The following is a 23,714-nucleotide window of genomic DNA, read 5'->3' on the forward strand; positions in this document are numbered from 1 at the left end:
TTTCTGAGTGTTTAATTTACTTCGAACTCTATACAAAATGTCCCCCCATCTTTAAAGCCAAGCGCCAATAAACTTTATAACTCAAAACGGGCGCACATGTTGGCTGGGTTGAGACTGAAATCTATTTTTTTTTTCTTTTTTTTTTCCTCGGCCAAGAATCCCTTCCGGCTACTTCCGGTTTCAACATAGTTATTCCCTTTTTTTTTTTTTTTTTTTTTTTTTTTTACTGATTTTTTTTTTTTTTTTTTTCGGGCAAGAAGGTTCCCTTCGACATAGTTCCCCAGTCATAAAAATTTTAATCCTCAGGATTTGAGTTTTTTTTTTTTTTTTTCTTGACAAAAGCGCTGCCCTCATTCAAACGTCAGACAGGGGGCGTTTCTTTTTCCGTACAGTTATCCCACTGGTCTGTAATGTAGACGGCTCGTGCAGGAAAATAAACACTCAGTTGCTTCAAGATGGCTCCTCAGTCTATGTTCAGAGCGGCCCTCCTGGTGTCCTTCTCGGTTCTCCTCACCGTGGTGCTGGGTTTCGGGCTCCCCGCTCTCCTTAACGCCATCATGAGGATGCTGGGGCTGCCGGAAACGAGCGTGACGGAGTGCATAGTCCTGATCTATGCGGGTTTTGTGATTTACGTCGCTTCGCCGCGAATCCCCAGAGGATCCGTGGAGGTAATGGAGCAGAACAGGAAATTGTGTTAAACATGGAAACCTTTTGTTTTCTAATTGACAGCCCCGTCAAGCTTTGGAGCAATCTGTTAACATGCAGAGACTCCAGAAAATGTCCTTTAGGGACAAGGTGACCGATGCATGAGGTTTAACTTTGCAAACTCTTGCTGCTCTGCACCAGATTTTTGGTTGGATTTGTCTACATTTTTGCATGCATCATGTGGTTTTTACTGTTTGTTTAGGTTAAAGGGAAAGCTGTGCTTATTACGGGTTGTGACACTGGATTTGGACTTTCACTTGCAAAACATCTGCACACGCTCGGTTTTACTGTCTTTGCTGGGTGTCTGCTGAAGGTAAATATACAACTTCTTTTTTTTATACAGCATATAGTGGATTTTAGAAGTATTTGCACCCCCTAAATGTAAAAAAACTGTTTGCAGATTTGTTGTCAAAAAGAAAAAAAAAATCTAAACATGTCCTATACAGGAAATTTGTCTTGGATGTGCTAGCAACATAAAAGGTGTAATAAATAAACATTAAATACACCTATTGCACGGACATTTTTATTTATTTTTTTGCTCAATAAAACAAAGTTAACCAGCTTTTACTGTTATTATTGTGCTGTTCTTTCTTCTTATTTTGCCTATCCTCTAAACATTTTAAGTTTTTGCCTATGGCCATGCCACTCCTCCATTAATGCCAGATTTGTGGAGAACAAATACGGCATTAAAACATTTAAATAAAATATAAGGTTTCCTCTAAACTTGCATTTAGCTGAAGCTTAATTACCAAATTGGTATAAGGGCATCAGCGATAGACTGACCAGTTATATTATTTGCATGCAAAATGCAAGCCATGTGAAATATAGTATTCTACAAAACATTGCATCCAAGTAATTAGTTGTGATAGTGCTATATGTATTATTATGATGTGCAGCTCTGGGTTCTAGTTTAGCCATGTCAGGATGTTACTGCTGTTAGAATAAATTGCATAAAAAGCCTTAAATGGATGTTGACCTGTCATTTTTCTTAAATTTCTTTCATGCAGGACAAAGATGGAGAAGGTGCAAAGGAGCTTGATGAATTTCATTCAGATCGCATGAAGGTGGTACAGTTGGACGTCTGCAGTGACGAGCAGGTGAAAAAGGCAGTCGAATACATCAAAGGCAACCTGGATGATTCCCAGAGAGGTAGCAATAAGGATTTATTGTGCCCGATATCAGATCAATGAAATGTGGGCCGATTGATGCTGATTCTGTCCATGCATCAGGACTGTGGGCAGTGGTGAACAATGCCGGGGTGTCGACCTTTGGAGAGGTGGAGTTCACCTCCGTGGAGAGCTACAAGCAGGTGTCAGAGGTTAACCTGTGGGGCACCATCAGGGTCACCAAAGCCGTTCTTCCATTAATCCGCAAAGCAAAAGGTAAACTCATGGAAGATTCCTCAGCCTGTTACTTATTAACGTCTACTTTTGTGTAAGCATGACATTAAAAAAAACAGATTCGTCCAAAGTACAAAAAGCAGAGAGGGTCAGATAACCTAGGGTGGACGTTTAGTTTCACATCATTAAAATAACTTTGTAACCAAAGCTTGATCCTAAAACACAGTTTCTAAAAAGGTTATTTCTTCCTCCTAGTGTGAATCTGTAGCTGCAGGATTAGAAAGCTAATCAGGGCCAATGTTTGTTTTGGCTACCAAAAGCAGCTGTGGTGGATAACTAATGAATTTCACATGTTTCCTTGGTAACCACACTCAGGTTTAAGCTGGCAGATTTAGTTACAGTTTATCCATAATGTGAAGACACAGATTGAAAAAACAAAACAAAATCAACTCTCTCTTGCAAACATTAAAACATTGTTATACATACCAGAAATGATTCTATGATCTATTTTTACTCTGCACACAATCCATGTCAGGTAAGTTAAAGGAAGCAAAGGCGAAATATGTGATCTGTTCTTTATCATATCTATTTGTATCTGCTCTATAGAGGCCTTTATCAAAGGTCGTTGTCAAAATAAGAGTCCAGCAGTTAAAGGAAAATATTTTTAATAGAGCACATGAAAAAGAAAACTTAATTGCAGGAAATTTCAAACATGTATTTTATGTGAACATTAAATTAAAATAAACTAATCAGAAAAAAATATATACATTCTTAGATATTTATTGATCTTTTATAGATTATAGATTATTTTTCTTACTTCAAATGCAGCCAGTGATGCAAAAGTCTAGTTTCCATAAGATAGTTATACATTAGACGATTTATTATATTAATTTGGATTTTGGCACATCTTATTTTTTTAAGGCTACCAAATGGACACCCAAAATGCTATTTTTTTACCCATGGAATAAAGCTGTCCATGCCAACATGACTGTATGTAAAATAAAAAAAACATTTGCTGTCATTTGATCTTATTTTTATCTGAGGTTTCCAAACAGCTGCTGTTGTTTCTAAATCCAGCAGGGATACAACTGCTGTTCTCCATTCAGCCTTTCTGTTATCTAATGGAAGTATTGCAGATGATTTGGGGATGAAATAGAATAGAAATCAACTTTGTTGTCATTACACTGTCACAAGTACAAACCAATGAAATATAGTTTGCATCTATCCAGAAGTGCTATTAAGGATATAAATATTTATTTACATGTGCACAGAGACTATGTATGTATTGACTATAAATGCTATATAGAAACAGAGAGTAACTGTAAGAGGCTATGAAATAAATAACTATGGAAGCTATATACAGATTATACAGGAAAGTTAGGATTTAGATTATATATATACATATATATATATATATATATGTATATGTGTATATATATATATATATATATATATATATATATATATATATATTTAGTGGTGTTATAATTAGGGCTGCAACTAACGATTATTTTATAAATCGATGAATCGGCCGATTATTTTTTCGATTAATCGATGAATCGGACAAAAAATATTTTTTATATTAACCTCTTTATTCCAAAATAAACATTTTAGACAGAACAAACAAGCACACAAGTACAGGTTGCTCATTAACTGTCCTGGTGCAATATGAAAAATAAATGTTTGTTTTAAAACGCAAACTTACATGAGAAATGTAGCTGTACATCCACAAAATATAGGGTACTTTGTTTCATAAAGCGCAAAAAGAGACAGGCATTTTTGTTTTTTAAAGCCCCTAAGGGGTTCAAACAATAGGCCCCCCCATTTCAACAAATGAGGTTTTTTTAGACTAGAAGAGTTCTGCCTTTTAAGACAGGAAAGTATAGCAGTTAAAGTTGCTACTTGAGAAAATACTGAACCATAGAGATAAAAATAGCCCTGTGATTCAAATTATAAATTGTATTTGGAATAAAAATGAGAGAACTAGGGGTGGTAAAAAACACATCCTCCAAAGACAGATATTTACATGGGAATGTGGCATATAATTAATTGACATATTACTGATCTTCCTGGATTTTATTCTGCTTTACTTCCATAAATTGCAGGATCTTCTTTACTTTATCTTTGCCAGAAGATTTAAACTTTAAAAGCCTTGCCCTCATAATTTGGAAGTTAATTTATTTATAAACTAAATATAAACGCTGCTTAAGCTAATTCAAATGAAATTAAAAGTAAAATAAGTAGCCAACCTTATCACTGTCTGTAACCTACTAACAAGGTAAGGAAAGCATCAGATGAGCTACCTGAGAAACTAACGTAACGTTTCCCCACTTTAAAACCAAACAAACATGGTGGTTCCGTGCCATGTTAATTTGTTTTGAGAAAAGTTGCACGTTACGACTTTTTTCACTTTACAAAGCGCAGGCTATTTTAATTATTGTGATCAATTTGCGCCGTCAATCCCGGCGCATGCAAGCTTCATTTGCAGTCTGGACGCTGAGGGTAACATCCTGCTGCTCTGACTGCAGCACTGAGAGGGACTCCTGCAGGAGAACGGGGTTGGGGTGGGGGAGGCGCCCCACGGCAGAGTAGGAACGATACATGCTTTCACGTAATAGTCTCCAAAAGCCGCCAGTGACACCGTAAAAAGTCGCCAGATTTGTTGCTAGTCGCTTTTTTGGAAAATAGTCGCTGGAGGGGTCTGAAAAGTCGCCGAGTTGGCAACACTGCACCAGCGCCGCTGGCTCGCTCTGCCGTATTTTTTTCTTCTTCCCCCGTTTCAGTCAAGTGGATGTGATGACGGCGGTCGCGGATGACGCATTAATCGCCCGACACAACTAATCGATGACAAAATTCGTTGCCAACGCTTTTAAAAGTCGGTTTTATCGATTCGTTGTTGCAGCCCTGGTTATAATACAGGTAAAATAATGAAAGATAATGGCAGATAAAAGATTTACAGATTATATACATCTACAGTTAAGAAGTACATGTAAGTGGTTTAGCCACCTGTGCAAGAATTTTGCATCATTTGTATGTTATTGTACTCTGTTAGAACCTTAAAGGACTAATGGAGGATTTTCCCAAATTTTTGAAAAGATCCGCCCTCTACACTTAAAGAAAAAAATAATGCTTATGCTTAACCCTGTACCCACTCCCAAGAGGGAACGCCTATCAAACATGTTGCGAGACATGGACAAGCCCATTTCTCCTCGTGCACACTTTGTTTAAAAGTTGCTTTTTGCATCACTCGTACAAGCTTACTTTGCAAAAGAAGAATTGCTATTTTTCTACTCTGTCAAACTCACCACCGGTTGGGGAAAATGGGGATAAGCACGAGCCTTACGTAAACATTTCACCAGAATGATTGGCAACTAGGAGGACCACTTATTTTGATGATCCACCCGGAAAAAAGAACATCCTCCACTATACCTTTAAATCTCTGATTGTCTGTCTTAATTTAAAATTTTCATCATTACTGAAAGTTTTTTTATTTTGAATCCTTTTCTCTCATTAGAAGCAGTCATGTTTGAATTTCCGTTTTTTCCCCAACTATTCCGTGGTAAGGTTTATTCACTGATTGGAAAAATATCTGCTTTTTGAGCTTTCGACAATCTGGTATATATTTTACTAGAATCCGTGAAAAAAAATGAATATAATAAACTGACCTATTACCTCAAGCACTGGGTGATAGCATGATAAATATAAACTTGGTCTCTTTCTCTGCCTGCAGGTCGAGTCGTGAACATCGCCAGCATGTATGGTAGGATGGGCAACCGGCTGCGATCCCCTTACTGCGTGTCCAAATATGGCGTAGAGGCTTTCTCCGACTGTCTGCGCTACGAGATGAAGACATGGGGAGTTAAAGTTTCAGTCATCGAACCAGGGAACTTTATCGTGGCCACTGGCATCCTTACCCGGGACATTGTGGCCAACACAGCCAACAAGCTGTGGAACGAGGCCCCCGACGACGTGAAGGAGGATTATGGGAAAATCCACTTTGAGCAGTACATGGCGCTGATGCGGTCCTACTGCAACAGTGGCGTAAAAGACATGAGCCCGGTTCTGGATGACATCACGGATGCCATCAGATCAAAGCGTCCGTACACGCGATACAGCCCTATGGAGCCGCACTGGTGGATCAGGATGCAGGTGATGACTCACCTACCAGGCGCCATATCTGACTTGCTCTACTTTTAAAATCGAAGCTGATGCTTTTTGCTTAAAATCATTCATTGGTTAAGCCTGTTTTGTTAAAGTGCAAGTAAATGGCTGCAATTTACTTTTTAAAAAGCCTAGCAAAGCCTATATGTATCCAGATTGATTCTCTGATAAGTAGCCACCACTTTTTGTTATGTATTAGCAGTGTTGCTGCACGCCCATAGCTATTAACACAGCACTTATATTGCTTACTGTGTTATTATCTGAAACACTGGGAGCTTGTTTCTTTATATCTTTTATTTACCATTATACTTTGCAATGTTTTCCCTCATGTGAATCATCTGGGGGGCCCTGATGGAAGGGAGACAAAAGAGCCTGAAAAGGCTCCTGCTGTTCTGTTGCCGAGCGCAGCAGAAAAAAACTGAGGCCGGCCTCTGGACACCGCCGCGATGTTTGCCCCAGAGTTATGTAACAACCACACAAACCCACTTTGTCTCACATGCTCCATGAAAACAGCATACCGCTTCCAACTGAAGGGTTTAATGAGGGTCATTGGAGAAGGGGGAAATGTTTTTGTTTGTTTTTATACGACCCTTCTTTGTTTGTTAAAAATGATATAATATATATATTTGAATTATGCAAACAGAGTGATTTATTTTAGAATACTAGAGTTTGTGTAATTTTTCATGCCTGATTCTTAATAAACCAAAAGTTATGGAGTTGTGATTAAACTTGTTCTGAGTCAGATGTTGTTCTATTAACGGCCACCAGGTGGCACAGATGCATCACAGCTGTTTCTGCTAGAATAACACACATCAATATGTGAAAATATAAAATAGGTTACCTCAAACATGATAGATTTATTAAGCACAGTGATCTAGTTCAAGTTTTTTTTAAGTTAGGTTTAAGAATTATTACTTAAAGATGATCAAATACCAGAACTTGGCTCTCAAATTGTAATTTACCTCAAGATGTTTGGATAATGGCTGTTTTTTTACAAAGCAGGTTTAACAAACTCAGACTCAAATCCTCAACTCTAAACTGATCTAGCCTTAGATTAGAAACTGAGTTTTCGGTTTCACTACAGCTGCTGTGAGTTAGTTTAATGAACTCTGAGTAGGTATGATAAACCATTATCAGGAGCATCGATTTGACGAGTCACCATTACAACAGAAAGTGTCTATTGCAAAACAATGGAATATTTTCATGAAAAGGAGAGGAAGAGGTAATGCGTATGTTTATGTATGGAAGGCCATTTTAACATTTATTAAAACGTTCTCTCTGTTGTGCCATCAGTAAATCACTTAACTAGGAGTCTTCCTGATTAAAATCACATTCCTAGTCAGAACTTTAATAACAGATTATCTAAATTATGTGTTTGCCACAGAAACTGAATTTCAGATAGTAAAAAACTAAATTATACTTGATAGAATCAAGTTTTATATACATGGTAATGTTTATACATAAGTGGCCGATTTGTATTTAAATAATGTTTACAAATTATAAGTGGCCATTTTGACATTCATCGGCTCGACTGAATATTTTTGAAATACATTTCTTCATAGTACAAATAATGACCAGTGACAATAGGAAAATGGAGATAGGAAATTAATTTCTAGACATCCAAAATGTGTATATTAGCTGTGGAAAAAAATGAATTTGTTTGAAATGGACATTTTGATAAGGAAAAACATTTTTTCAGATATCAGAAATACATATTCAAACTAATGCATATCAAATAGGCCTGCTATAGAGTGTTGTGACCACGATAACATTATGGGGGAAAACTAGTTTACTGCATGAATGGCCATGGATTAATGCATTCTGGTTAGTTTGTCATATTGGTAGTCTACTTTGTAAGTCGCTTAGTATAAAAGCGTCTGCTAAATGCATAAACAGTTGAAAGTATCTGGCAGCAGGGTAGGGTGAAGTCTCAAAAACATTGTTCTAAAAGATAGGACCTGTTCATCATCCATGGGTTCCTCCTTAATTTGATTCCGTCTTCTATCACACAGTTATCACTAAGTGGCTCTTTGCAGCCACTTTGGATGTTATCATCCCAATAAATTGCCATTAATAGCTCTTATATTTCCCATGTAATGCCTTCAGACTGCACCTCCTACCTACCAGTAGTCTCGGTAGGTTATCACCGACTGAATCCTAATCCTAAAGTGATTCATTTTCGCCCAGCGGAATTAAATAACCTATTATTTGCCATCTGAAATCATTTCAGTAGTTCCTCTACTGTAAAAAAAAAAAAGGTTCACATGTCGCTCATACAAATCTTACATCCTGTGAGATAAGTTTAAATATTTAAGTCTCTTGAGTAATGCTGATCATTCTTTACAGAATCAGAAATACTTTAATAATCCCAGAGGGAAATTACTTTTGTTACACGCTCCAGTTAGTTATATATATATATATATATATATATATATATATATATATATATATATATATACACACATCCAACTACACAAGATAATAAAGAGAATGAATGTAATATTGTATGTCCAACAATAGTTATTTTCAAAACCTAATGTGTCTGATGGGTCTTGTTAATGATTTATTTTGTTTGTTATGAATTATTTATTGTTTGCACAAAACTAAGAAAAAAAAGCTCCTGACAAAATCAATAAAAATACGTGATTGTCTTGAAGGAGAGCTGAAGAAAGAGGATAGTTTATTGTACAAAACCTGCTCGTGAACAGGTTCGCTCTGGAAAAATGTTACCATGGCAACAGAAACAGAGGTAAAGGAAACTGCATGAAACGGAAAACTCAGAATTTCCCTAATTTCAGGTTTTTGAAAACTTAATATTCATTAAACATACTTTATTAAACAGATCCAAGGTCTTGAGAATAATGAGGAATACTGCTGACCTCTTTTATAGGGAATCCCCACTGAAGAAAAAAGAAAATATGTGTGCTTAGAGTTCTCTATCCAAGCATAACAATGGAAAGTTGAGTCAGGGAAAAAAAAATAGGCAGATTGGCGACAGGAATACACCCAATCATGAGAGGTATTTAAGGACACCATTTAAAGAGGAAAAATGAATGGATTACATTTCAATTATTCCAAGTCTTTTTTTCTCTGGTAGAACATTTTTGTTAAAAAAATATCAGTTTTTGTTTTGCATCATTTAATATTTTTAAGAAAATTAAATAAACCATAATCAACATGAATAGACAGAAATACACGTGTCTGAAGTGAATCCGAGTGACAATTCACTTTTAATATTCTGATTTGTCTCGTGCACCAGAACCACTTTTTCATATGTATTCTCAAAAACATCAAAAGACAACCCGATATGTTCATTTTTATAAGTTTATTACATCTTTGACACTCTAAATCTTCTAAATTATTACACCTGAAGACAGTCTCCCCTCCATAAAAACAGTATTAAGAGCATAACATTGCTTTTTTTTTCACAGCACTGCCTTTTTAATCATTCCACAGTATGAATCTGGTTCTTCACTCTTGACTTGCAGAAAAAAAAAGGCTTTAATCACCACAGAAATGTAAGCAGCACAAAAGCACCAAAAAACAAAAACGGGCCACTTGTTTCAATATTATCAAGACATCTGTGTGAAAGTTTTACAATTCTCAGGTTCAGGGTGAGCAGTAGCCCCATCAGGAGGAGCGGTCTTGATAATATCCATCACAACTGACTTTAATGTGTCGTTAAAGCAGATTCTCTTGCACAGCTTTAAGGCTCTGCTCATGCAGCCTCATTTTATTGAGCCATCAAACAGCTCCCAGTAACAATATCTAAGCTGGGAGATTCTGTAGTTGTTTGATGCCAAGGTAAATATTTAAATATTTAGGATTTCTTTCATAAATGTGGCTAAACTGCAAAAAAAAAAAAAGAGGCAAAAAGCTGTGAAATTACAATAGTCAAAGACGTAAAAGTTATATATTAAGAAACCATCAATGTTTCATGATACAGTTACTTGAGGTGCTCATACAGATCGAGGTCATGATTACATCATACCTGGAGTTGTGTTAATCACCCAACATCCATGTGTTTTTATCATTTACATGTAGGCGATCACTGTTCATCTAATACTCGATGAAGTCAGCCATGGTAAGGTCACTTGAAAAGAAACGGATCAACTAAAAGGGCATTTGATGCATGATCGAGCAGGCTGAAGGAGGAAATGCTCGTCCATAGGAGGATGTGTTCCTGACACATCTTCTAATCGCTCCATCGATGCACATGCAAAGCTTTAAGCAGATAGCAGTGATTAGGGAAGTGGAAAGTACGGTTATGGAGGGCGGGTGGGGCTGCTAAAGCTTTGGTTTGCCAGAAAGCTGTGAAGGCACATAAGATTCTCCTAAATCCTTAAAAGTGGGGCAGAAAGTGTTGGTGGATTCACTTTAATGCTATGCAAAAAACAACAACACACATTTGAGATCCTATAGAAACTGGACTGACTTAAAAATAAGGTTTTCATATCAGATTAATGGAGAAGATGGTTGCAGATTGGGTATTACTCCTGAAAACAATGTAGTTTAAAATGGGAATGCAATTTAATTGATCAATACTATTAGAAACCAGATATATCACTACAAATTTCAGTGATCCTGCTTTCATTAGGTTTATCTATTTATAAATAACATGAACATTCAATGGTAAATTGAGATTAGGCCGGTCTTAAATCCAGATTTCATTACACCATTACAAAGTACTGTCACTCCACACTGATTTCTTTCTTTGATTAGGACGTTATTACAGAGTAAATAACTCCAAAGAAGCCATATTTAGTATCAGAGATACTACTTGAAAGTCAACTGTCTCTATGTGACACGTTGAGACACTTCTGTGGCTTGTTGAGTGTTACATACGGTGAGAACACAGGACTTTAAGCAGACAACATGAGTGGATAGAACACAGCCAAGTTGGACATTAATTATTCTCAGTAAAAAGAAAAAGAAAAAAATATTTTGGAACATTACAGAAAAGAAATTTCTGGCAGGCTTTTAAAGATCTAAAAGTAAGGATCTTACATTACATGGAGACTAAAGGAATCATTCCTAGCTGTGCTAAATGATAAATAATGCTGATATGTTCCCCAATCATGGTCTTAATTTAACCAACATCAACCACCAAGTCTCACACACAGTGTGATAGTTGCCTCTGTTCATTATTTTTTTAAATATTTCTTTAACAGGGTTTGTAAAGAAAACTATTTTTTTTGGGTAAAATTGATATTAGGTCAAAGCTTGTAGAAACCAGGATTCAGCGATTCCAATTGGAGCATGTCTACTTCTGTCAATCACTTTAGAGTCTCTCATCAAAAAGCCTTCTACGCGCCCAGTTGCACATGAATAATTGGGTGTGGTGGAACAGTAAAAACATGCTCTCCAATTCCTTAATCTATTTTTCCTTCCCTCGTCTTCTTTTTGTGCCCGGGTCCAACCAGCTGCAGAACTCATCATCGCAAGCTTTGCGATGGTCATCATCATCGTCGTCAACATCCCCCGGCTGGAGTGGCTTCCTGCCAGCACTCCTGCTGTAGCTTAGATTGCTTCCCTTCAACATTCAACTCTACCTTCTCCCATTCTAGTGAAAAACCCATTCCCTCCAGACCCCCGCTGTGTAAAAAAAGGTGGGTTTTTACCACCTCCTTAAGGAATGGCTCGTTTTCTTGTATGATGTACATGTTTTGCAAGTACGTACACTTGACCCCCTGGTGACCCTCTATTAGCTCAAGTAATCACTTATTCAGGAGCAGTGACATCATGCTCTTGGCAGCCAGGACTGGTCCTCCACTTCCTCTTTTCTCCAGAACTGGATTTATAGATTTTCCTGACTTCGAAAAAAAAAAGAAAAAAGTCTCCACTGCTCCAAAGTTAATCATTAGATGCAAAGATACTCCCAATACTAAGAGATCAATTCTGTCGATTTTTATCCAAGGGAAGTAAGATTCCTCAATATTTGTTAAATACTTTTCAACCAAGATTTTCACTTTATAAGACCACAGAACAAAAGAAAGTGCTTTAATGCACATTTTTTGACAAAGATTCATTTATGAAAAAACAGATGATGGTCACTGGATTTCTGGTTAAGTAGAGGCAGCAATCAACCAAACTAAAGCACCCAGTTTTTGTTTAATCAGGAGATCAAATGCTTAAAAAGAAAAATCTCTTTTGATATTTAAAGTCATCAAAATAAGAGCAACCATCGTTTTCATTCTACAGAAAACACCAACATGTACTCTGATGGACTTTCTTTTAGTTTAGAGACAGGAAAATCAGATAATAGCTCAGGGACTTTGGACTTCGGTCCATAAATGGGGATAATCGTAGAATTCCTTCATCAGCAACTGGATTGAAAACCTGCACACATTTCTTTTTTTTTTCCCCGTCACACATGTTTAGTCCTTTGAAAATAAAAAATAAAATAAAATCAGAAAGGATCCTTGCTCAGAACACCCCAACCTGTTATCAGTCAGGAAAAGGCAATTTAATGGAAGATAAAAGGATGTTTGGTTTTACCCTATCCCACTTGTTAGCATCATGAGATTGGCCGTGTAATTTTCCTCCTCTTTGTAACATTCACATGATGTGGATACAGCAAAATGTGGCACAAGCACTTCTATTGTACTGAAAATAAAAAGCCTATTTGCACAAGGAATAGAGAAAAAAGAAAGATGCACCTTACTATTTCAACTTAACAACACGGATCCTAACAAATCTAAATAAATATAGTTTGGTCACTTGATTTATTATCACTTATTAGCTGAAGTTGTGGATTATTGTCCACATTCACGAAAAAAAAGGCTGTAAGACAAACAAAGGGAGTCAACTTGTAAGACCTTTAGGCATGGCTCTGAGTACGTTTTCATCTTAAAATATCTCAATATGTCGTGTGTTTAAAAAAAAAAAAAACAAAAGTACAAAAAAATGAAAATCACATCTTTAAAGGAAACTGTTAAAGCAAAGATTATATATTATCAACATAAAGAAATCTAAATGAAACCCTAATAGATACCAAGGGTGAAAATACATGCCGTTGCCTATGAGCTAACATGTGGATAATTTAAAAATGCGACCAGGAGGTCTGTAGTCAACTCTGAGGATATGCAACTCTTTTCTCCAGCCCTCTCAATGTCTCTCCCATGCTTTTTCCATATCTCCTCTTGGAATGCTCACAAAGCGGCCATTTAAGTCCTGATGATGTGTTAAGTCTTCAGGCTTGGAGCTGAAATGTTAGTGTGTGTTCTGGTGTAAGGATCAGTTTTTTTCTATATGGAAGCCATTAATCTGTTTGTGATTAAGGGTGGGATCAGGAGGCAGCCAGGGCTTTGATCAGGTACAGTTTATCTCCCTGCTCACTGGTAAAGATGGGAGCCTTTTTGTAGTGTTCAACAAGCTCCTCCATAGAGTTGAATTTGCGCTGTCCGATGCAGTAAAGGTTCTCCTTGAGCTGAACTTTGAAATGCTTGTTCTTGCTCTGCGCCTTCAGGGAAATGGAGAAGTCGTTCGGCTGAAAAGGTATGAGAAAATTCTGATTAGTGACCACAGATGGAAGGAAAGACAGATTTTGAAGGGATAATCACACTTTTTTTTATGTCTGTTAAAAGGAAATTAGTAACCAACTTCCTAGGTCCTAATTACTCCCTGTGTCTTTATTTAGCAGAAATCCAGACTAATTGGTCCTGAAGGTTGAAATCATTGGCTGGATCAAGAAACCAAAGCAGACTTGCACCATAACATCACTAATTTAAAAAGTCATTGGGGGTTTATGTGTATGTTGTTTTATGGCCCTGTAAAACATCACCATGTGTGCATAGGATGGTTTTACACTTATTAGTGCAACCCTCCAGGTTTTCCTGTGTAATAGTGAGAAAAGAACAGAAAAAGCATTTCTGCTCATAATAACAATCATAGAAGTGAAATTAGGTTAAAGATTAGGATTATTTACAACTATAGATACATTTACTTGAACTGCTCTTTGTAAATAACACCCAATACAAACATGATCCTTAAAAAAAAAAAAAAATCTTCTCTGCTCTTATCACTTTAGAGACTATCCTTTAGCTACAGCCCTCCAGAAACAACTAATTTATATTTATACTAAAGGAAAGAAAGTTGCAGCAGAAAAAAGGCATTAAATCAGCTCTTATTTGTAAACCTGTTAAACACGGCTGTCGATATAAACTTTCCACCCAATGTCGATGAAAATACAAGTAAATCGCACAAATAACCCCCACAAAAGGTGTTATGAAGTTTATCAATTAGCAGAAAAGCTGCATTCAAGACGACTCTTGTCATCTTGAATCCACTACAAAAAACGACCAGATGTAGCATTCAGGTGTCCTAAAACTGTCCTAGAGTCTCTTCTATAGTTTATCTATAGTTGTTCCAAAATATTTTACACAGTTGACTCAAAAGTGCAGCTTCAAAACTCCAAATCCAGTCTAACGTTTTTCCTCAGATTCTCATGAATGATCCTGATAAAGTTCTCCAAAAACTACCTTCACTGAGATAAAGGTCTCACAGAACCACATGGTGTGGTGCTGAAAGAGCCCAATGGCATTATGTGTGCATCTCAAAATGTTGATAGATGTATGATGGGGAGTGACATCCATTTTGGCATCATCTTTCAACACCATCTCTTCCAATAGTTCGTTGACTCATTGTATTTCAGTATATCTAACACCAAATTTAAGGAACATGCCTTTACTTCAGCAGTCTTGAACATCTGCCTAAGGCCAGATGTGCGCGTGAATTTCATGAACATGCTGTCTGTATGCTCCTCGGCTCCTGATAATCTAATCAATATTCTGACTCCTCTGTCAAAAATCTTATGGGGAGCACTTGGTCACAGCTGATTAGATGTTACATTTATTTCTCTCCCATTATGACCCCAAAAGAAATCACTGAAGAACTAAAAAAGTCTTTAACAATCTAAACATTTTTACACATTAAATAAATAGACGTGGACATATTGAATTAGATTTGTGTTCATGTGTGAATAACGTGAACTAGTACCAATATTAACATTCAATTCCTACCAGACTAAGCTATTCAAAGTCCTTACTGAGGAAAATGTAGGGTTTTCCCTGATGCATCTACAACAGGGAAGATAGTAGAAGCTTATAACCGTTTAACAGAAGCTAATTTCAGATACTCTGATCTAGTCCTTTAAGGGACAGGTCTCAGTGACTAACCGATGACTCGCTGTCTCGGATGAGGAAGTCTCCCTCCGTGCCTCTCTGATTTAGAGCCACCTCAGCCTGATGGCGCGTCACCTTTCCATAGTACCACTCCTTCCCAGCGAAGCGCCCGCTGCCTGAGGGAGAGATGTAGTCACAGTCAGGTGTTGGAGGCCCGGCCGGCCCCCCTGTGGACTTATGGGAGCTGGAGTCAAGCACAGTGACGTAGTTCTTAGGCACCAGGCCCAACTGTCCGTCTGCTTTGCGGCACTTCCACCACTCCGGGTCGTTCTCTGGCTTCTCTATGACTTCCATTACCTCGCCCCGTTCAAAGTTCAGTTCCTCGTCGTTGCCAGATTCGAACGGGTAGAGAGCTTGAACTGTGTGCAGCACCCTGTTTCCGTTTGCGCTGCTGCTCACCACAGTGACCACCTGATCAGTCAGCGATCCGGCAGCCGGATCTCCAAATCCGCCCATGCCGCCTCCTCCCGCCGTCCCATCTACATCCTCTGTCACGTAGTTGGAAGGGAACCAGCCAGAGCGTCCGTTGTAGCTGCCCCGCCACCAGCCGTCACTGCACTTCTCCATCACCACCACCCGTGTGCCTTTCACCAGGGACAGCTCGTCGTCACGCTCCGCCGAATAGTGGAACTTGACGAAGGCGGGCACGTTGAGGTCGTACAGCCTCTCGCCGTTATCTGTGCTCAGATCTGTGTCGGCATTTGAAGCGGTGTCTCTCATCCCTCCCTTCCTGTTCTTCACCTTCCCAATTCCTAGGAGCAAAAATAGTTTTTAGAAAGGGGCATTGATTTTCTTTTTCACATTTTAAAATGAAATCTTTCTGAATATAGAATGAATTCAAAATTTAGGAAAAGGCAAAGTATTTAATTAAACCATTTTAGACAATCCACTGATGATCTCTAATGAGCTCGGTCCTTTCATGCAATCAAGATGCAGGTTGGTGCGCATCCTACAGATACCAAGGATCCTACTGAAAGCATTGACCTCTGCTCAGAGTATCAATTAGTGATTAACTAAGCTGGTTTTTGTTAAATATTGATGGATTATTGACATTATTTTAAAGACAGAATACATATTGCATGCTCACATTGTCATGTTACCCACTTTAACATTAATTAGCACCAAATCTAAGTACAGCAGGAGGGAAAATCCCCTCAGAGAGTAAAAAAAATAGCTTCTTGGTTGCCAATTGAAGGCATATTTAGGGGAAAAAAATTTCAATTTCAAAAGAGCATTTTTTATTTATTTTTTTATTTACCTGAATATGCCTTTTTTTCCCCAAAAACATCATTTTTTTTGTTGTTGTTTTTTTTTTGCTGAAACTGCATTTAAGAAAAGTCTTCTGAAACAGTGTTTCCCCACTTTCTACTAGTATGGAACAAGTCTAAAAAGAAACAGAAAAGCACAAAGAAAATAAAGCAATAATTAGCATTACGGGCTTTCTAAATATCCGTCCTTTTCCACGAGACCACAAACACCCCCATGCTCCAAATCTAAATCCATTCTTCAGGATTAGGCCAAGGTACTGAGGACACAAAAACCAAAAAAAGTGGCATACCGGAATAAAAACTAAGTGGGATCAAAACTTGTTAAGGCAGGGGCCTAAAAATCCTAAAACAGACTTTTTTTCTTTCATTTACTGTCATCTAACACAAAACCAGGCCCCCTAGTCAACTTGCCTTGTATACTTTGAGACCAAAGAACTTCTGTTAGCTACAGCCTCACTGCTGCTAATCACATTGCACTAATCACCTTGGCCTGATCTGCATCCTTATTTCAAACTCTGCTACTTTTCTCAAACTCTATAGTCCTATTGTTGCAGGGCTGAGGCCATCTTATGATGTTACAATGACTCGAGCTCAGCCCAAGCAGACGCTGATATCAGAGACGGTAACAGATTTAGGCCCGTTTCTGATTACGTTTGCAAGGCTATAGCTTGCATAATCAAAAGACAGCTGGGTGAAATTATACAGTGAGGCAGGGTGGAGTCTCCGGGACTGCTCTGGGAGGAAAGCGTGCGCCGTCTGTTATCCCAGTGAGGAGAAACGCGAGTACCCTTTACCACAGATGGATTGTTACTGAAAGGTGCCTCTGACTCAAGGAGAGCAGACAAATTTCACGGTAGGGCTGAGAGTCCAACGTCAAATTGCTTCCAGGTAGAGCCTGTTATTAGTCCCACCACTGTGCATAAGTACAGAGTGCAGACAGGGTGTTAAGAGCTGATGTCTGGAGGCGGAGGTTACGTGCTGCACACAAGCCAGTTAGGTATCATTGTACAAACTCAAACCAAAGACAAAAAGATATCCATGGACAGATGTTTCAGTCATAAAAACACTAAATATATCAACTAAATTCCTAATGAGCACAAGTTAAAAAGTGATTACGTAGCTAAAACATTTATGGTTGAAATATAAAAGTTGATGGGCTTTATCTGCTGATAGCCACATCTTTTAGCAAATGTCAGAGAGCTTATATTTTATCTGCCAAATGCCTTATCAGTGTCCTTGTCATCAGTGTCCATTTGCTTCTTTTGTCTACCATGGTCCCTGAATGCTTTGCATTGAAAATGCAGAGCCACTTTATTTGCCTAGATGATCAATCTGCACCGAGCTAAATTTATGGGAAGTCTGGATTTGCCTGCACAGCTAACCGATACAGGGCAGCCACTAAGAGCAATGCTTCTACAGCACATCACTTATACGGTTCTAGAGTTATTCATAATCATTCACTTTTTGGCAGTGTGGGAGAGCTTCCTTCTCCAGTTTAGAAGAGATGGTATCTTTTTACGTCAAATGCACAAATGGAAATATATTTTTTTTTTTGCAAAGAAGGGAGCAGCTGCACTCAGCTCAGGTGGTGCTAAAATATTCTGGCAAGCACTACCTCGATATTTAGCCAGGCTTAAGTGTTCAGCTGAGTTCTGGACATTTGGGTACAATAGCTGGAAATGTGCAAAGGGTAATCCCAGGGTAGTAAATCTGGATGGAATCACACTTCATCTTTCAATAGCACAGAGTTAAAGCAATTTGCTGCTAGGGATTTTATTTGGTGTTTTAAGAATAAAGGGGTCTGGAAACAAAAGGGAATTTATCTTCATGATGGGACTTCTAACGGCAACTGGTTGTAGTCCACTTGATTTCAGAGTTAAATGTGGCTGAAGAGCAATCTACACAACATTTTAGATTGTTTTTCCTTTTTGAGGAAAAAAGGGGACAAAGAATTTTCCACCAATTTGATTGTAATATACTTCTTTTGTCGGTCTATACCAAAAACCTAATAAAATACAATAGAGCGAGTCGTAGGATTTATATTTCCTTGGATGGGAATCCTATGACCACTTTTCACCAGCAACATGAAGTTAGAGTGAGGCAGAATTACCAATGCTGGTCAGACTTTTGCCATGGGTACCTGACAGTGAGCTATGTTATTATATTTCAGGTTGATCCGTCGTTAACAAGGTTTTCAGCTATAGTTGGTAAAGTATGAGTGGTGTGAAAATGAAGCCCCTACCTGCACGTGTGCAACTTGAGCAGATAAATGACTTCAACACAATAGGCACTAGAAAACTGCTTCCAAATTTAGGTATGTGCTCTTGTATTCTTATGTCTAAATTAGGAATAATTGAATGTTATTTATAACAAAACAATAAGTAAAAAGTTTATCTATTACTTAGGTTTAAAATTTTATCTTTATACAGTGAAATTACAATATTTCTATCTGCATTTACCAGTCCATGCATGTGGAAAAAAAGTTCACTTTGGGATTAACTAGTAAGGAACAGTATGCAATAGCTAGATATGCAAAACTGCATCTTCCCGAAGTCCAATTCAATTGAAAACTTGATTAGACAATTTTTCCAAAACACAAAAATGTTATTTCTCACACAGCATGTCGCACAAAATTTATATGACTACCATTTGGGGTTTTTGTAAGTAAGTAATGGCTGGAAAGCACCATTTGAAAGCAAAGGCAGACACCAGTCAGACGACTAAAAATACCCCCCTCACCCCCATTCTGCCTTACTTTCTGCACCTGACTGGAATCCTAAACACAGCCAGTCACTTGAACTTGGTGAAAATGTACAGTGTGGGAGTTGCAGCTTCCACTGAAAGCCACAGACCTTGTCTGCTGCAAGCTGGGAAAGCCTTATGAGAGAAATTAAGAAACACTGTGAGCTAGAAACTTCTCTCGCGCAGTGTCACATGCCTTTTTCCCCCCCCATGTATTTGCTGAGAGGGATCCAGAGGAAGGAAATTACAAAGAATCAGATGGCTGTAAATCACTGCAAACAATGACGAAGAGCGCAACAGGCACACGTTGCACTCTGCCGAGGAAAACAGAATTCAGAAGAGTAAAAAAAAGAAAAAAAGGTTTGTTTAAAGATGAAATGCAACAACGTGAAGAGAAGAAAGTGCCGGGAAGTTTGTCCAACTACCAGTGACATACAGGAATGATTTCTTTTTGTTTTCCAATTCTGGCCTCCCTACGCTAGTTGGTTGTCCATTGTCTGCCAAGGCCCTTTCGACCTCCCAGCTTCCCTCCATTCCAGGGCTCTTCCTCTGTGGACGACAACACCCCGCGTCAGGCTGTCTGACAGGCCTTTAACATCCCTTTGCTTTGACACGGACACTAGTCAGTTTCAGTCCAAACTGGGCTGAGCATTTCTGTGGCAAGTTGCTGTGACATCCTCTAACGCAACAATCGTTAAATTGCTTAAATTACTGTGTAGCAACGTCTGTCCCATAATGGCAGACGCTCAGAATGAGCTCTGTAAGTTCATGACAACAATGTTTCTTCAGACAGGTAGTGGAAAACAGCAGTCCTCAGCCATACGCTTTGCTCTGAGACATACACATTAGCTACGATGACAACATGTGGAGCCAGAGGCACCATGAGACAATCAAAGAGGAGGAAAATCTCACGAGTGAGTTGGCATATTTGTGGTCGGGGTTGCCTTTTAGAGGCCATGGTTTCAATTGAGTCTGCCAACATGGCTGACTGATACACAGGAAACATGCAGACTTCTTTCAACTTCAAATGCAGGCATCCATCGATCTCTGTGATGAAGCAGAGGTCAGGAGAGGTGCTGCTGAGCAAAGCTGCAGTCAGGGGTGTGATCTGTCAGGCCGCATCGACTAATGACATTTAGTTTCAAGAAACCCTGATGGTAACCCACTCATAAATTCATTGTCACCACAGGTTCGGAGTTCATTCCATTTTATTGAGTGGAATGATATTTAAAAAAGCAAGGTTTGTGTAATTTAGGGAAAACAAGCAGTTGCATTGGCATAGTAAATACTAACAAGGCAATAACCTAATATTTAAAAACTCAAGTTTCTTTAGATTAGCCAACAACAAGAAAATGCTAATATGGTGCAAATAATCACGTGTAAAAGAGAGGAAGATGAACAGCAATGTTCAGAGTGTATTTTTCCACTTTGATCACTCAAACGCCGCGGCAACGTGTTTCATACACAGGTTTCATTTTCCGTTTAAAGAAGTTGGTGCATCTAAACCCTTAAAAAAAACAAGTTAAACTGGGTTCTTCTGTATTAATATTAGGACCTCTTAACAGCTTTGATGGAATCAACTCAATGTAGAAATAACTTTCTAACTCTACAAGTTACAGTGAGGGTCAAATCAGATTGAAGTTGTCATATTGCTAGACTCACTGATCTAAATAACTCCTAATGGCAGAAGCAAGACGGTTAGTATTTCTTTCAGCTGTTAAAAGGCCCACAGCGGTAGTCCCACTGACTAGTTCAGATGTTAAGCTGTTTGAGCCTGCCGGTTGCACCAATTCATCAGCTCTTCAGTAAGAATAAACTATTAGGATATTGCTTGTGCTTTGCAGCAATCAAAGAGGGTATACAAACATTACCGTCTGTAAATAGGCAGCATCCAGAATTCCTAGTAAGTAAAAAAAAAAGGTACTGGCTTTTAATTGCAGTAGCAAAGGCTCTGAATATCAACCTAAATGAGTTACTTTCTGGAAATTCATGTAATTATTACAAAACATTCTTAAAATTCAGTGTTGCTAAAAAAACAAAAACAAAAAAAAACTTAAAAAAAAAACAATGAACTACTGCTCCAATAAAAACATATTTTCAGGTGTAATAGATACTATATATAAGAAAAATCAGTGGCCCATCAGGAAGTCCTTGCTATCCCTCATGTTTACTGCAAGTGCAGACCACTACTCACTTCCTGATGGGAAGACAGGAAAACAATGGTTGGTAATACAGCTTTAAAGAAGATAAATGTTGAAGGCATGAATGACTTAAAGCCCCTCCTCACTAGATTTAGTCAAGCCATGTTTTGTTTTGGTTATTTAGTCGGTAAAAGAGTGAACAGTTTGGAAGAGAGAGCGGGAATTAAGGAGGGAGGCATCCAACAGACAATCCCAAACGACATGATTCAACTTCCCTCTGACTTCTCACTTCCTCTTTGGCTCGTACCGAGCTCGGAGAGAAATGTGGCTTAAATTAGAGTTTCCGCTCGCTGGGGAGGCTGAGAAACAGGAAAAAGAAGGGAGGGGAGGCAAAAAGAAACGGAGGAGGAGGGAGAGAGAGAAAAGCAGCGGCTCATGCAGTTTGCACAACCAAAATGTCTGTTAGCTCATCCCTATCTTCACCTCCTGTTAGAGAACGAGCAGCCGTTAATGTGGGCAGCGAGGGCGTGATTGAAGCAACAGTTTACCTTGTTAAAAATGAATGTCAGTGTGGCTGTTAAGCACTGACTATTCTCCGATAACCAGGAGAGGGGCTTAAGATGGGAGCCCGAGCCCCATCAATCATCAAGGACCCCATTCCTCCTTTTAGCACAATGACTACAGTGTTCTACATGAGAACCCTTCAACTGCAGCTCATGACCGGCAGCAGGGGGACCCTCCCAGAATGAGGGAGCAGCCCTGAGGGAACATAAAAGAAAACAGGCATCTGCGACTCTGGGAGATATTCCTAAACAGACTGAGGAGGAGGGGTCTAACAGAGATAGATACTGTAATCCACCAAGTTGTATCCCACCTCAGTTAGCTAAAACGCAAGAAGAAAACAATGAAGCAAGATTTCTGCCTAAGTGTGCCTTTCAAAGAAAGAAGGATTGCCGGGGCAATTACAGGCTTCAGCTCAGCAGAGGGCTTTCAAAAGCAAAGCCACCCAGCCGCTCACACAGACTGAGACAACCTCTCTTTGTCAGACCAAACCGGTTCACACTCAAATCTTTACCCGATTGCTCAAATCTTTAACTTTCTGTGGGTAAGCTTAGAGCAGTTCTTTAGCCAAAGCAAAACATCTTTAAGAGCCTTGACAGCTTTTCTTGTAGAGTTAAAAGACACACAACTACTTAAAGTTCAGAGAAAAAAGATTTTAAAGTGATCAAAAGCCAAACAAAGCCAGAAAAAAAATTCCTGGAGACACTGAAGGCTAGAAAAGATTTAAACTCACGAAAGAAATGTTTGAATAGGTTAGCCATGTCCATTTTGGGCTCGCTGGCTCTCCCCCTTCTCTCCGTCGTTTTCCCAGCCCCTGCTCTCTTCCCACTGCAGCTGTGAAGTTATTCCATGTGAACACCCTGAGAGCTGGGCGGACTGTAGACAAGGGCGGCCCACTTACTGACCATGTGATCAGGGGTTAGCCAATGAGGGCAGGTTACAGAGGCCCCAGATCAGCTCTGGAAAGGAAGAGTGCAAGTGGCCTCATGGAGTGAAGTAGTAAGGAAGAATGGGGAATAGGAGGGAGTGTGTGTGGGGGGGGGGGGGCTTAGACACAGAAAGAAAAGATCTAGATGCTAACTAAGAAGCTATTTTCCAGATGAGAAACAAGAGTTGGTTAAAATAACTTTAAAAAAAAAGCAGGAATCCCTGGCATCAGTTTAAGTGACTGAATCCTCATGTCACATGACAAAAGCTGTTTGAGACACACTTGCATCTTTATAACAGACCCAGGGAGAAAGATCCCTTAAACACCGAAACACTTCCAAACAGTTAGACAGCCCTTTGCAGGCAGATGAGGCAAGCTCACACCCAGCAACAAAAAGATAAACGGTTCCTCCCACATAACATATTAGAGTGTGAGCCCAAAGCTGCTTCTCTCGCTCGCCCACATATATTAACAAGAAGGAGCAAACTGCCCACTGTACAGATTAGGAAAGCAGCATTGCTAAACCATAGATTATACAATACCTGGGAAAAACGTGTGCATAATCCTTTCACTTCACAACTAAAAACAGCTAATAAACTGTAAGGATTTTATGCAATAGTGTCACACAAAGTAGCTTAAATATGTTAAGTGGAAGAAACAGAAAAAACCCGCTGAAAAATGAGGCA

General features: G+C 38.8%; 2 protein-coding genes across 3 annotated transcripts in view; one reads left to right on the forward strand and one right to left on the reverse strand.

Moving 5' to 3' along the window:
- The first annotated feature begins 378 nt into the window (after positions 1-378).
- Positions 379-6,934, forward strand: bdh1 (3-hydroxybutyrate dehydrogenase, type 1). Its single transcript, XM_038293824.1, has 5 exons — positions 379-668; positions 908-1,018; positions 1,713-1,854; positions 1,935-2,087; positions 5,776-6,934. The coding sequence occupies exons 1-5, from the start codon at positions 456-458 to the stop codon at positions 6,240-6,242; spliced, it is 1,086 nt and encodes a 361-aa protein (XP_038149752.1). The 5' UTR covers positions 379-455; the 3' UTR covers positions 6,243-6,934.
- Positions 6,935-9,516: 2,582 nt separating this feature from the next.
- nck1b (NCK adaptor protein 1b) overlaps positions 9,517-23,714 on the reverse strand; it is a 50,565-nt gene continuing 36,367 nt past the window's right edge. Inside the window, exons 1-3 of one of the 2 annotated variants that reach the window (XM_038293677.1) lie at positions 22,834-22,989; positions 15,383-16,140; positions 9,517-13,695 (exon numbers count right to left, since the gene is read on the reverse strand). In XM_038293677.1, the coding sequence (XP_038149605.1) occupies positions 13,495-13,695; positions 15,383-16,140; positions 22,834-22,867 (993 nt within the window). In that variant the 5' untranslated portion in view covers positions 22,868-22,989 and the 3' untranslated portion in view covers positions 9,517-13,494. Of the gene's footprint in view, positions 13,696-15,382; positions 16,141-22,833; positions 22,990-23,714 lie in introns of those variants that run through there. The other variant, XM_038293676.1, reaches the window with a different exon arrangement.

Source organism: Cyprinodon tularosa, unplaced genomic scaffold (genome assembly GCF_016077235.1).
Source record: "Cyprinodon tularosa strain WSP-4 unplaced genomic scaffold, ASM1607723v1 ctg33, whole genome shotgun sequence".
Taxonomy (NCBI): domain Eukaryota; kingdom Metazoa; phylum Chordata; class Actinopteri; order Cyprinodontiformes; family Cyprinodontidae; genus Cyprinodon; species Cyprinodon tularosa.